At 37.1% G+C, this 12,503-nt stretch overlaps 2 protein-coding genes across 5 annotated transcripts in view; one reads left to right on the plus strand and one right to left on the minus strand.

The window, feature by feature from the left end:
* The window catches only part of LOC138693158 (lachesin-like), a 1,789,721-nt gene that overhangs the window by 155,204 nt on the left and 1,622,014 nt on the right, over positions 1–12,503 (minus strand). The gene's annotated exons all lie outside the window — the stretch shown is intronic.
* Positions 1–12,503, plus strand: part of LOC138693157 (UDP-glucosyltransferase 2-like) — an 86,161-nt gene that overhangs the window by 59,158 nt on the left and 14,500 nt on the right. The window contains exons 2-3 of the mRNA XM_069816847.1: positions 5,392–5,544; positions 11,461–12,279. Of these exons, the coding sequence (XP_069672948.1) occupies positions 5,542–5,544; positions 11,461–12,279 (822 nt within the window). The 5' untranslated portion in view covers positions 5,392–5,541. The remainder of the gene's footprint in view (positions 1–5,391; positions 5,545–11,460; positions 12,280–12,503) is intronic.

Raw genomic sequence — 12,503 nt, forward strand, 5'->3', positions numbered from 1 at the left:
GCCTAGGAGGAGATCCAATTCCTCAGCCGAGATTGACCTTTATATGTAATGATTGTTAGGGAACAGTGTGACATACTATTTCTGTGTAATTTCCATAGTTGCGAATTCATCTTTTAAAGTTTACTCCTCCACTTCCAAGATGGCCAGTAAGTACTACAGTACGATTATTTAGTCCTGACAGTCGCCGATAATGTGCGCTTGGTTCAGGCTAGTTCATTACATTACGCCAAGGGGTGTTCGAGTTAGTCAATTCGTTTGCATCCAGAGCGATCGGATGTAACGCGTGCGTTAGAGCGGTATGTTTCCAGTATAGTTAAGCTGTCCTGCATTTCTTTGCTGACCGCTCGCTCTAATCTCTACACCGGAGCTCTTCCCACTACTACTATGTATTACTTCCTCTCTTTCGCGTCGCTGAGCTGTCAGGACTAAATAATCGGTCTGTACTGTGAGTGCGGAAGTACTTGTTTCCTGCTCTTCCGGGATATAAAAAAGGGAGCATGAGACAAATTATGAAGGTAAATAAAAATAATTAATGCAACAAAGAGAAACAAGGGAGTAGAAATGAAAGATAAAAAGATAGAAAGAAGAAATGAAAATATTCAAGAGAGAAAAAAAACGAAATAAGCAAAGAAAGTGGAGGTATTAAAAAACGAGTGAAGATAGGGAAGAAAGAAGTAATAAAAAGGCCGATGATACTGCTGGGAAGGAACTAAAAGGTACATAGTACGTGTCCTAGTAAGGGAACTTGCAACTGCAAAGTAGAGATTATGTGAGCTCCAAGCCGGTAGGCCATTTGTCTGATTCCGTGGTTAGCCGTTTCATTAAAGAAAGCTAGAAAAAAATTGAAGGAGAAAAGTCAAAAGAATTGTATAACTTGTTAGGGAACCCTTCAAAATGGAGAAAGCATTGTTACAGAGTACCATCGCATGCAAGAGCAAAAGAGCAGGGTCGCCTAACATATTATTCGTGACGTAAAGAAATGTGAATATCGTAGTCCTCGTTAATCAAGGGAAGCATAGCCTCATACTGAGCAATTGAAGGCCGAAATTAGCTCGCTCACAAGTCAAATTAGCTAAACGAGTAGAAAAAATGAAGGAATTACTATACAATTCATCAAAGAAATAATGTTACGAGAAGTGGAAAGGAATACAAAGTAAATGCAAAAAATGTAGGTAATGAAGAAGAATAAAGAATAAGAAGAAAGAAAGAAGAGATGAGTCAGAATAAAGACAGAAGGGAAAAATAAATAACTGAATAATGAAAGAGGAAAAGAAGTATACAAATGGGAAACTATACTGCATTCCATAATGTCTGACAAGCGAAATAAATAATGCTGGAAAATGAGGGGAGAGGGATACTTGTTAATCAACCAATGGCAGAGGTCACATTTCAGGCTTATCTTGAAGTTGGGAGCTGCAGCGTTCTACCCTCGCCCAACTCCAAGATAAGTCTGGAACGTGACCTCTGCCATTGATTGATTAGCAAGTATCCCTTCCCCTCATTTTCCTGCAATATTTACTTCGCTTGTCAGATATTATGGAACGAAGTATAGATGACATAGACATTCATAGCAAGAAGAAATGCAAAACGAGTGAATAATAATAATATAATAAAATTTGAAATAATGATAAATGGGGAAAGGAAACGGTAAGTGAAAGAGGGAAAGAAATAAACAAACAAACAAAAATTAATGAATCAGGAGGGACAGAGAGAAGTGATAAAAAGAAAAAAAAAGAGAGATGAACTGTTTTGTCTCGGAGTACATACAGTGCTTGTGTATGTATGGTGAAGTTGTTTTATTTTGCGGACTGTTTGTGGCGTCCAGGCTGACCCAATGCATGCAAGTCATGCCGCAATAAATTATGTACAATTTAACAAGGCTATGACAGTCGTTTTAATTGATGCTGGCGATGTATCGCTCCATCACTCTGTCAGGTTAAACGGCTGCTCTGTCCTTACGGTTTTCAACCACGCGAGTATATTTCAATTCAACTGAAAGGATTTAGCGTCAATAATTTTACATACCGTTAAGGAGAGGTTTCTTGTTAAATTTCCTCATCTTGTTACAAAAATTGCAGAACTAACACCTTAAAAAAGGCCACCATTTCTCAAAAAGTTCTTGACTTTATCGCAATTGAGTCGAATTTAATTAAATTAATATAAGGAGTGTCCCCTGCAGTTCTTCGATGTCGTCGCCGCCGATTGCTAGTAAATTTATAATTACCATTGTAGCCTTTACGAGGTTCACTGTTTCAAACACAACCGAATACTTAGCATGCCTTACTCAGGAAAGGAAGTACAACTGTGGGTCTCATGTAGATTTACCGCACATAAAGCAGCCCTGTTCCTGGTAGAGGGCTCCAGGCGAAATTTTTCGGCTATTTTTCGCCCACTGAATAATCTCTGCCATTGAAGGCGTTGATAAATGAAATACTAATAGTACTAATACTACTCCGTTAATTACTGCTGAAGTGCACCAGAACTCACAACGTAGACCTATCATAGGATGAATGTGTCACATTCTTCAAATGGACAGAGTGGTGAGGAAAGTATCGTGTCTTTCTCTTCAAATGGACAGAGTGGTGAGGAAAGTATCGTATCTTTCTCTTCAAATGGACAGAGTGGTGAGGAAAGTATCGTATCTTTCTCTTAAAATGGACAGAGTGGTGAGGAAAGTATCGTATCTTTCTCTTCAAATGGACAGAGTGGTGAGGAAAGTATTGTATCTTTCTCTTCAAATGGACAGAGTGGTGAGGAAAGTATCGTATCTTTCTCTTCAAATGGACAGAGTGGTGAGGAAAGTATCGTATCTTTCTCTTCAAATGGACAGAGTGGTGAGGAAAGTATAGTATCTTTCTCTTCAAATGGACAGAGTGGTGAGGAAAGTATCGTATCTTTCTCTTAAAATGGACAGAGTGGTGAGGAAAGTATCGTATCTTTCTCTTCAAATGGACAGAGTGGTGAGGAAAGTATTGTATCTTTCTCTTCAAATGGACAGAGTGGTGAGGAAAGTATCGTATCTTTCTCTTCAAATGGACAGAGTGGTGAGGAAAGTATAGTATCTTTCTCTTCAAATGGACAGAGTGGTGAGGAAAGTATCGTATCTTTCTCTTAAAATGGACAGAGTGGTAAGGAAAGTATCGTATCTTTCTCTTCAAATGGACAGAATGGTGAGGAAAGTATCGTATCTTTCTCTTCAAATGGACAGAGTGGTGAGGAAAGTATCGTATCTTTCGGTCGTTACAAGTGGCGAAATATACATAATTCACACATGAGTTCTTTCATCAGTAAGTTAATTCGAAATGTTGTATGCAGATGTCGTTAGTACATTTTCAGGATTAGCTTAATTTTGATGGATTATTTGTAAGCAAGTGCCGCCGACTGACTGATTGATTCATTAAGTGGCTGACAGTTTGACTGACTGATTGACTGACTGATTGACCGATTTGCTAACTGATTAAGTAACTGCGTTGCTAAATGACTGACTGGCTCACTAAGTGACCGGCAGATTAAGTTACTACAGGCTGGCTGACAGATTAAGTGACTAAGTTAGTGACAGCCTGACTGACTAAGTGACTGGTTGATAGACTGACTGACTAGCTGCCTGGCAGACTAAGTGACTGAGTAACTGACTAAGTGACTGACTGACTAACTGGCTGACAGACTAAGTAACTGGGTAACTGACTGAGTGACTGACTGACTAACTGGCAGACAGACTAAGTGACTGGGTAACTGACTGAGTGACTGACTGACTAACTGGTTGACAGACTAAGTGGCTGGGTAACTGTCTAAGTGATAGCTGACTAAGTGACTGACTAACTGGCTGACAGACTAAGTGACTGGGTAACTGACTAAGTGACTGACTGACTAACTGGTTGACAGACTAAGTGACTGGGTAACTGACTAAGTGACTGACTGACTGACTAACTAGCTGACGGATTGAGGACTGAGTGGCTAACTAGCAGACTAAGTGACTGGCTGACTGACTAACTGGCTGACAGACTAAGTGACTGACTGACTAACTGGCTGACAGACTAAGTGACTGGGTAACTAAGTGACTGACTGGCTAACTGGTTGACAGACTAAGTGGCTGGGTAACTAAGTGATGGCTGACTAAGTGACTGACTGACTAACTGACTGACAGACTAAGTGACTGGGTAACTGACTAAGTGACTGACTGCCTAACTGGTTGACAGACTAAGTGACTGGGTAACTGACTAAGTGACTGGGTAACTGACTAAGTGACTGATAGACTAAGTGACTGACTGACTAACTGGCTGACGGATTAAGTGACTGAGTGGCTAACTACCTGACAGTCTAAGTGACTGGCTGACTAACTGGCTGACAGACTAAGTGACTGAGTGACTAACTGAATGACATACTAACTGACTGGGAACTGTAACTTAGCTGACAGACTAAGTGACTGGCTGACTGACTAACTGACTGACTGACTAACTGGCTGACAGACTAAGTGACTGACTGACAAACAGGTTTACAGACTGAGTGACTAACTAACTGACTAAGTGACTGACTGACTAACTGGCTGATAGACTAAGTGACTGAATGACTAAGTGGCTGACAGAGTAAGTGACTGAGTAACTGATTGACTCACTAACGAAGTGACAGGCTGACTGATTGAAGCAACTTGCTGACTGACTAAGCGACTGCCTGGCTAACTGTGTGACTAAATGAAAGACACTCTGATTAAGTGATTGACTGATTGATTGACTGACTGACTGACTGACTGACTGACCACTATTATAGTGTGCAAACAGTGCCTGATAATATTAATCAAATGATATGAATTGAGTTGTGATCTGCACTAGACAATTCTAATATCAAGAGAAATAATTGTGTATATTTAATGTCTAGTTTAGGCAAGTCTTTTCAATATTTCTCCTACATTAATGTGTTTTTATACTCTCGACCATTTTTTTTCGTCGTGTTCCTGGAGAAATGAGAGACTACCCAGTCCCCTGGTCACACATTATTATTATTATTATTATTATTATTATTATTATTATTATTATACAATCCCTTCTAACTTAAGAGTTTCTCACCATAATTATGTCGTTAAAATGTCCATTTGATGTTTTTAGATATATCGTCTCCTGAAGTTTAGAAAATATTGTACAGTAATAAATAATTAAATAAACAAATACATAAATATATATGAAGGAACGAATAAATAAATGAATGCATTATTATGATAACTAAGTAAAAAAATAAAATAAATAAATAAATAAATAAATTAAATAATATGCAAGAACAATTCAAGAAATAATAGCAAGATGTAAGGCTTTGACTGAGACATTTTACTTTAAGGTCCCTTTCTCACTGAAGCCTCGAATATACTTCATTCTTACGATATTCATATTTTTTGCTTTTCAGTTTCGGCTATACGACCGCAGAGCCATCTGTATGCAAAAGGAACAGTTTCTTGGCACAGAAATAGATTCTTCGTGAGCTTGTCTAAAGGGTAGGCTACTTGAAAACCTACAACAAGAAAATATCAGTTTTACTTTACTTCCGAAGAAAGTCATGGTAAGACATTTTCTCTTTTTTTTTAAAGCCTATCGCCTTCCATTAGTTTAAAATCATCAGTATATCCAGATAGTTTTCTTGCAACAAATATCTCTTTCTTATATTTATAATTGTTTACTATCGTTTTCATTCTTTTTTCGATGTTTCTTTCAAATTGTTCTGTATCTTCTTTCATAACTTCTTGTTTTCTACTGTAATTTATACATTATACAATATATTACATATACAGTATATGTACTTAACATTGTTTTTCATCCCTCACTGGAGAGACTGACGGAACTGGACTTGGTGCATGGCTCGCCTGGTATCCAGAATTTAAGATAGTTTACTAGCTTCTGATGTACACTGTCATCAGAACGAGGGTAACAATCATGCCAATATTCAAATCTCTCTCATAACCCTAGATCAAAAGCCTTTCCTAAACTTTATTATAACGATCTATGGTAGTTTACCCTTAGAATACATAATATTAACACTATGTAAATGAGCCAATTGATTCTGTCTCTTAAATTGAGACCATTCATCTTCTTTGTGGTTTTCTCAAAGTTCTTTTAAGGGGAGAGGATGGTATTTTTTGGTGAAAAATGAGTAAATTAAAAATAAATTATTTAAAATACTCTGTGATATGTGTGAAATGCATAGCATAACATTTTTTGTGTATTTGTGCCCTTATCGGATGTTGAGTCGCCATTTTTAAACTTCCTGCGCTATGGATTTTTATATCACTCGCCCACTTTTATTATTGTTTCCGGTAAATTAAATTTTCAAAAAAATATTTTTGTCTTTAAAATACCCTTTGATATGTGTGAAATGCATTGCATAAGATTTTGTGCGTATTTGTGCCCTTAGCGGATGTTGAGAGGTCATTTTTAAACTTCCTGCGCTATGGATTTTTAAATCACACGCCCGCTTTTATCGGTTTCCAGTAACTTCACTTTTTTGCTACATTGCCAGACAAAAATGGATATAATTTCTGAACTATTAAAGATACATGCATGAAATTTAGAACGCACATTCTTTAGACTATTAGGAAACTTTTCCCTGTAACAGAATTTTGTTAATTGATTTCATTTTAAAAATTCTGTTTGTTTGCAAGAAAGGAAATTAGAAAATTGTTATTAAATTTTAATTGTTTATTTTACAAACGTAGGGACTAATATCAAAATTGTGTTACAGACAGTTTGTAGAACATACTTTTGCAAATACATTGCAAAAAACTGTTCGAATCTATCTTTTAGTACAATCCAGCATTGGGTATATTTTTTTTCAAATTTGGGCCGCCAAATAATTTTTTTTTCAAAATATTTTTATTTGGTTGAGTTGCCACAGCTATGAGCTCTCTACATACAAAAATTAATATTTTACACCAAATAGGTAAAAAGTTAAAAAAAATACCATCCTCTCCCCTTAAAGCGTTAAGACAAACGTCAGAGTAAGTCCCAAAAGAAGTGCGCCACGGACTGATTTATCATCCCGATATCTATTTCGTATTTATTTCCTTCGTTCCTTTCATCTTCCGTTATTTTTCGACCTGAAATTATATTTACGAGAGAGTATGTTTGCTTGCGTACGTAGGCCACCGCAATATTCAATACGCAGATCTTAACATTTTCTCGTTTTGCTCACTCTCTCTTCATGCAAATATCTTGACTGTTATTTTCCAGACCCCGGCACATTTATCATTTCACATTCGTCACAGTTATCAGCTTTTTTTATCAATCCTAACGACTACAAAACCAGAAAATAAAACAATAAAACGTTGTAATCCCCTTTATTCTTTATCCTGTAGTTAGACTCACAAACGTATTTTTCTGTAGAATTAACCTCACTCTTAATTCACCTGTTCCTTTATCTAATCTGAACTATGAATTCATTACGTAATTAATAGACTCAACTTCGTAATTACATTAAATTGCAGTGTGCGTGTTAATTCAGAGACTTGTGTCACTTTAACAACTTCCGGACGCAGATAAACTTAATTCCTCCCTTAAGAGCCAGCGATACGCACTGCATAGAAGCAAACCCCAAGCCGTTCGTTTTCTGTTGGTGCACATGCACTGGCCGAATGTGTTGCTATAGCGACAAGGGTCGCTCTTTATGTGTTTAATATATTTTACTAGTGGCTTGTGCAGCAAATGCTGCAAACTAATTTCATTAGACGTTCAAATAAATTTTTTTCAGATTTATTTTCAATGAAAAATACCAGATATTTGATAATTATTTGCTTCCGTAATAACGAAACGTACTCCCTTTGAATGGTTTTTTATGCCAAATACTTTTTCTTGAATCTACCCACCTTCAGTTTTTGAGTTTCAAAGCGAAAAGACAAGTAATAATGTCAGGACGACCAGTGGGTTTTTCATGTGGGAGTAAAGCAATAGCTATTTCAGGTCATTGTGGATTGTAGGTGAAAGTTAAAAAAAGTCAGGTTTGCTATGCTTTCGAACAATAGACATAGCATCTTGGTATAGTTATTGCATGTAGAGCTACAAATGTAGAGGGTAAAATCATTTTATCCTGCTAAGAGATCTTGCTGAAATGATCGAGAGCCTTCCTATTTTATCAGTAACTAATACCTTTTGGTCTTTCCTCAGGAACTGTAATTTTTGCGCTCTCTCGAGCCAATACTGAAGAGAATGACGCATATAAATATCTACACCACACTATACACACTACTATAAAATATTTGATTTTTAATAACAATATTATTATTTTACGTAAGTTTTTTTTTGTATAGGCATATATATACACCACTCAGTAAATTATAGAAATGAAGATCTAATTTAAAATATTCTCTACATCTACTTGCATAACCCCAAAACGGTTCAATTTCATATCATCAATATAGCATTAATATGTATAATAATCCGTGGCGCTACAGCCCACGAGGGGCCAAGACCGACCAGCCGGCTGCTGGCCTCACGGCCACATGCCGAAGCAGAGGTGGACGATCATCCAACCAGAATGGGGGTATCGTGTGGTTAGCACGATGAGCCCCCCAGCCGTTATAGCTGGTTTGCGCAACCGGATTTCGCTACCTATCGTAGCTCCCCAAGTGCATCACGAGGCTGGGTGGGCACCGGTCCCATACACTGGCTGAAATTTCATGGGAAAATTTCTTCCCCCATGAGGACTCGAACCAGCGCGCATTCCGTAACGCGAGTCGTAGGCAAGATGCCTTCGACCACGACATTAATATGTATAATTAATGAAAAATAGTCACATCATGGCATTAACTATAATAATATTTCATTTCCAATAGTAATAATGTCATCAAACCACCTCAAGTTTTGTAGATTTTAATGTCCAATACGCAACTGTACTGAGAAAATTACACACCGCAGAATCAGACCTGTAAATAATTTTTAGTAAGTCTTGAAGTTTTTAATAACCAATTGAACTTCAGCTCTAAATATGTAAGCAATCCAGCAGGTCATGGCCTTCGTGTAATAGTATATTGTTTATTATAGTGTGTGTTTTGTTTTATTTTAAATGCAATTAATTAGTTCTCAAAACTGACGAAAGATGGATTTTGGAAAACAGGAAAATGATGTAGGAAAATTGACATTTCACTGAAAACTACTATTTTTCTGAAAAACGTTGGGTTCCAAGCTTCAAAATGAGTGGTCATTTTTTAAAATCCGTTCACCCGTTTTCCCGTAATTTCTATTACCAGTTCAAATTATGTATGTATATATATATATATATATATATATATATATATATATATATATTCTACGTCCGTGTGTATCCCTCATACAATCCAGAATTTTTTGCTGCGCTCTTAAGATCATGGATATGTATCCTCAGTTAATGAGGTATCTTTGGATACTTTAGGAAAAGGCCTAACATCATATCACCGTAGTTAGACGTTTGTGTATCTAGTTTGAGACAAAAATATGACATCAATTTGTACCCCCCCCCCAAGTATGAAGAATCTAGAAGGAGGTATTAAAAGAGAAAAATAATTAAGTAATTACTTGTATTTAATATTGCCAACATTTTTATTAAACTGTATAAGCTCACAATAGGAGATTAAATCAAGTGCATAGAAATTGTGACTGGAAGTTATGAAGGATGCATGGCGGTTATATTGCTCCCTGTTCATTTCCGTTGACTTATTTCCACATAACGAGTTTCTGAAACGTTCTTTTAAGAGAGTACGTTGCACACGACGGTAAAAGAATTATCTTTGTGCGAACTGTGACTCGACAGTCAATACTGAGCCACTTTGCTGGCTGGTTGGCGTCACTTAATGAAACGCGTTGAGCTGCGAACTCTCAACCGTTGCAGCTAATGTGCAGAGTCACAGGAATCATTAGTTCACATCAACGCTAGTAATTGAAACGGTGAATGACATGGGACGTCTGGCCATCTATCAAGTCTCTCCATATGTATACAGTTACTTAACAAGAAGTCCGATCTTTGAAATATCTGGTTTTCGAAACCGAATATCATTAATATAAACCACAAATCTTAATTCTGTCTTCTTACGCACTATCTCTGTTGTTAAATTGCATTATGTTCGAAAAGAACATTTTCAGAAGCTACAGGGATTATATTAATTAATTTTTATAGGCGTACTTTTATTTCAGGGCCTCTCCTTCATTTTAACATTATAATTTTTAAAGAAGAATGTCGCGAAAGTGATACATGCTTTCTCATTCTTTGTTTTACACGTTTCAAAATAATTTAGTTGTATTCATCTTAAGAATTATATTATCGTTCATAGTTCAAATTTGGAATATTATTCAAATAAAAAACTGAAGTTTCGTGTTCTGTATTACATATAAAATGCAGTGACACAGTGCCATGTCAGTCCCTAGATATATACAGAATAACATCTGCTTGAACATTGTAATAGATATCATTAATAGAAAATACGAGTAAGAATAAAAACGACCCAAGAACAGATCCTTGTAGGACACCATATTGCACACGATTTATATTAGACTTTTTGTCATGATATAACACACATTGTTTACGATCAAATTGAATACGAAATGAAAAGTGATAATTTATTTCTTGTCCACACCTGTGGAGTAACGGTTAGCCCGTCTAGCCACAAAACCAGGTGGCCCGGGTTCAATTCCCGGTCGGGGCAAGTTACCTGGTTGAGGTTTTTCCGGGGTTTTCCCTCAACCCAATATGAGCAAATACTGGGTAACCTTCGGTGCTGGACCCCGGACTCATTTCACCAGTATTATCACCTTCCTCTCATTCAGACGCTAAATAACGTGAGATGTTGATAAAGCGTCGTAAAATAACCCAATAAAAATGTTTCTTGAAAACAATGGTATAGGTCTCGCAAGCAGGGAATACCGACGGAAGGTATGCGAATCAAACAATGCGATAAGGAAGAGCGGGCGACAGGAAAGGTCACGAGATAGCTTGAATGATCTTCAACAGTACATTCGGAAGAGAAATGACATCGATAGAATCAGTCTTGCGTTGTGATAGTTACATTACGACTTCAGTTTGTTCCATTGCATGTGAATACGTGTCTTGTATCGCACGGTATTATTATTTCATTCGTAAACATATATTGCGCGTTTAATTAGCTTCGAATTTTTCTCTTGCTACGTTCTTTATTTCCACAGCGATGTCCTCATCTGTTCATCATCTTGGAAGAGATAGTACTTTCATCGCCTCACACCTCTCGCCCCCTTGGCGTGCCTACATACACACGTCAAAACAAACAGCAACGCCACCATTGCTTTTCGGTAATCGTTCCTTGCGCGAGCTATACAATTCAATTCTGTTATTAAAACATACTAGCTGAAGTCAAAGTTTGAATAAATAGCCTGCTATTTTGACACTTGTAACTTTCTGGTGCTAGTAAAACTGAAAGAAAAATACATGTACTTTTTAATATTTTAATTATGATGGCATGTTATCAATTAGTTTCTATTTCAGATGAAATGTATACTAATCTGTTTGCTGATTGGAACACACTTCAAGCAATGGTGTTATGGAGCCAGAATTCTGGGGCTCTTCCCATACAACGGAAGGAGTCATTTCATAATGTATGAAGCACTTCTGAAAGCCCTAGCTACCAGGGGTCATCAGGTCGATGTACTTAGTCATTTTCCTCAGAAGACAAGGCTAGAAAACTACACAGATCTCAATGTAGAAGAATCTTTAAGACCAGTGATTAACAATTTACCTATGCAAATCGTAGAAACGTTTCATCCAATATCAGTATTGCAATTCCTAGTAAAAGAAAACGTGAACGTATGTGAAAAAGTTTTCAAACACCCTGTAGTTAAAGATTTGCTGAATTCCACTCAGACATACGATCTTATAATTACTGAAATATTTGGTACAGACTGTTTTCTGGGGTTTGTACACAAGTTCAAGTCCCCTTACATCAGTTTAATTTCGAGTGTTATTTTACCTTGGGCAAATGATAGGATCGGTAACCCTGAAAACACAGCATACATACCAAACTACTTTCTTCCCTATACAGAGGCTATGACTTTCACCCAGAGAACGGTGAACACAGTTTTCTCAATATGTGTGAAGTGGTATTATTACTTCTTCTCCGAGCGACCTGCTCAGAGAATTGCCGGCCAGTATTTCGGAAAGGATCTTCCTCCATTATCAGATATAGCCAACAATATGAGTTTCTTACTCGTCAACAGCCACTTCAGCCTGCAACAGCCCAGACCCATGGTGCCAGCTGTTGTGGAAGTTGGCGGTATTCACATCCAAGAGCCCAGAAGCCTTCCAGAGGTAATAAGAACTTCTAGGGTTAATTGAATGAGTTGTGAAAATGAACTGAATCAATAAAGGCATCTGCTATAAGGAGGCTGCTTTGTTTGGAGGTTTGTTTTACAACCTGTGGGATGTATAGCTAGGTAGTTTATCGCAATATATTCTTTATGAAAATGGTCATGTGAACCACATAAATAATGTAAAAAACTACTTTTCAAGAAGTAATGTAAACAACTACTTTT

The sequence above is a fragment of the Periplaneta americana genome, chromosome 17 (assembly GCF_040183065.1).
Source record: "Periplaneta americana isolate PAMFEO1 chromosome 17, P.americana_PAMFEO1_priV1, whole genome shotgun sequence".
In the NCBI taxonomy this organism is placed as follows: domain Eukaryota; kingdom Metazoa; phylum Arthropoda; class Insecta; order Blattodea; family Blattidae; genus Periplaneta; species Periplaneta americana.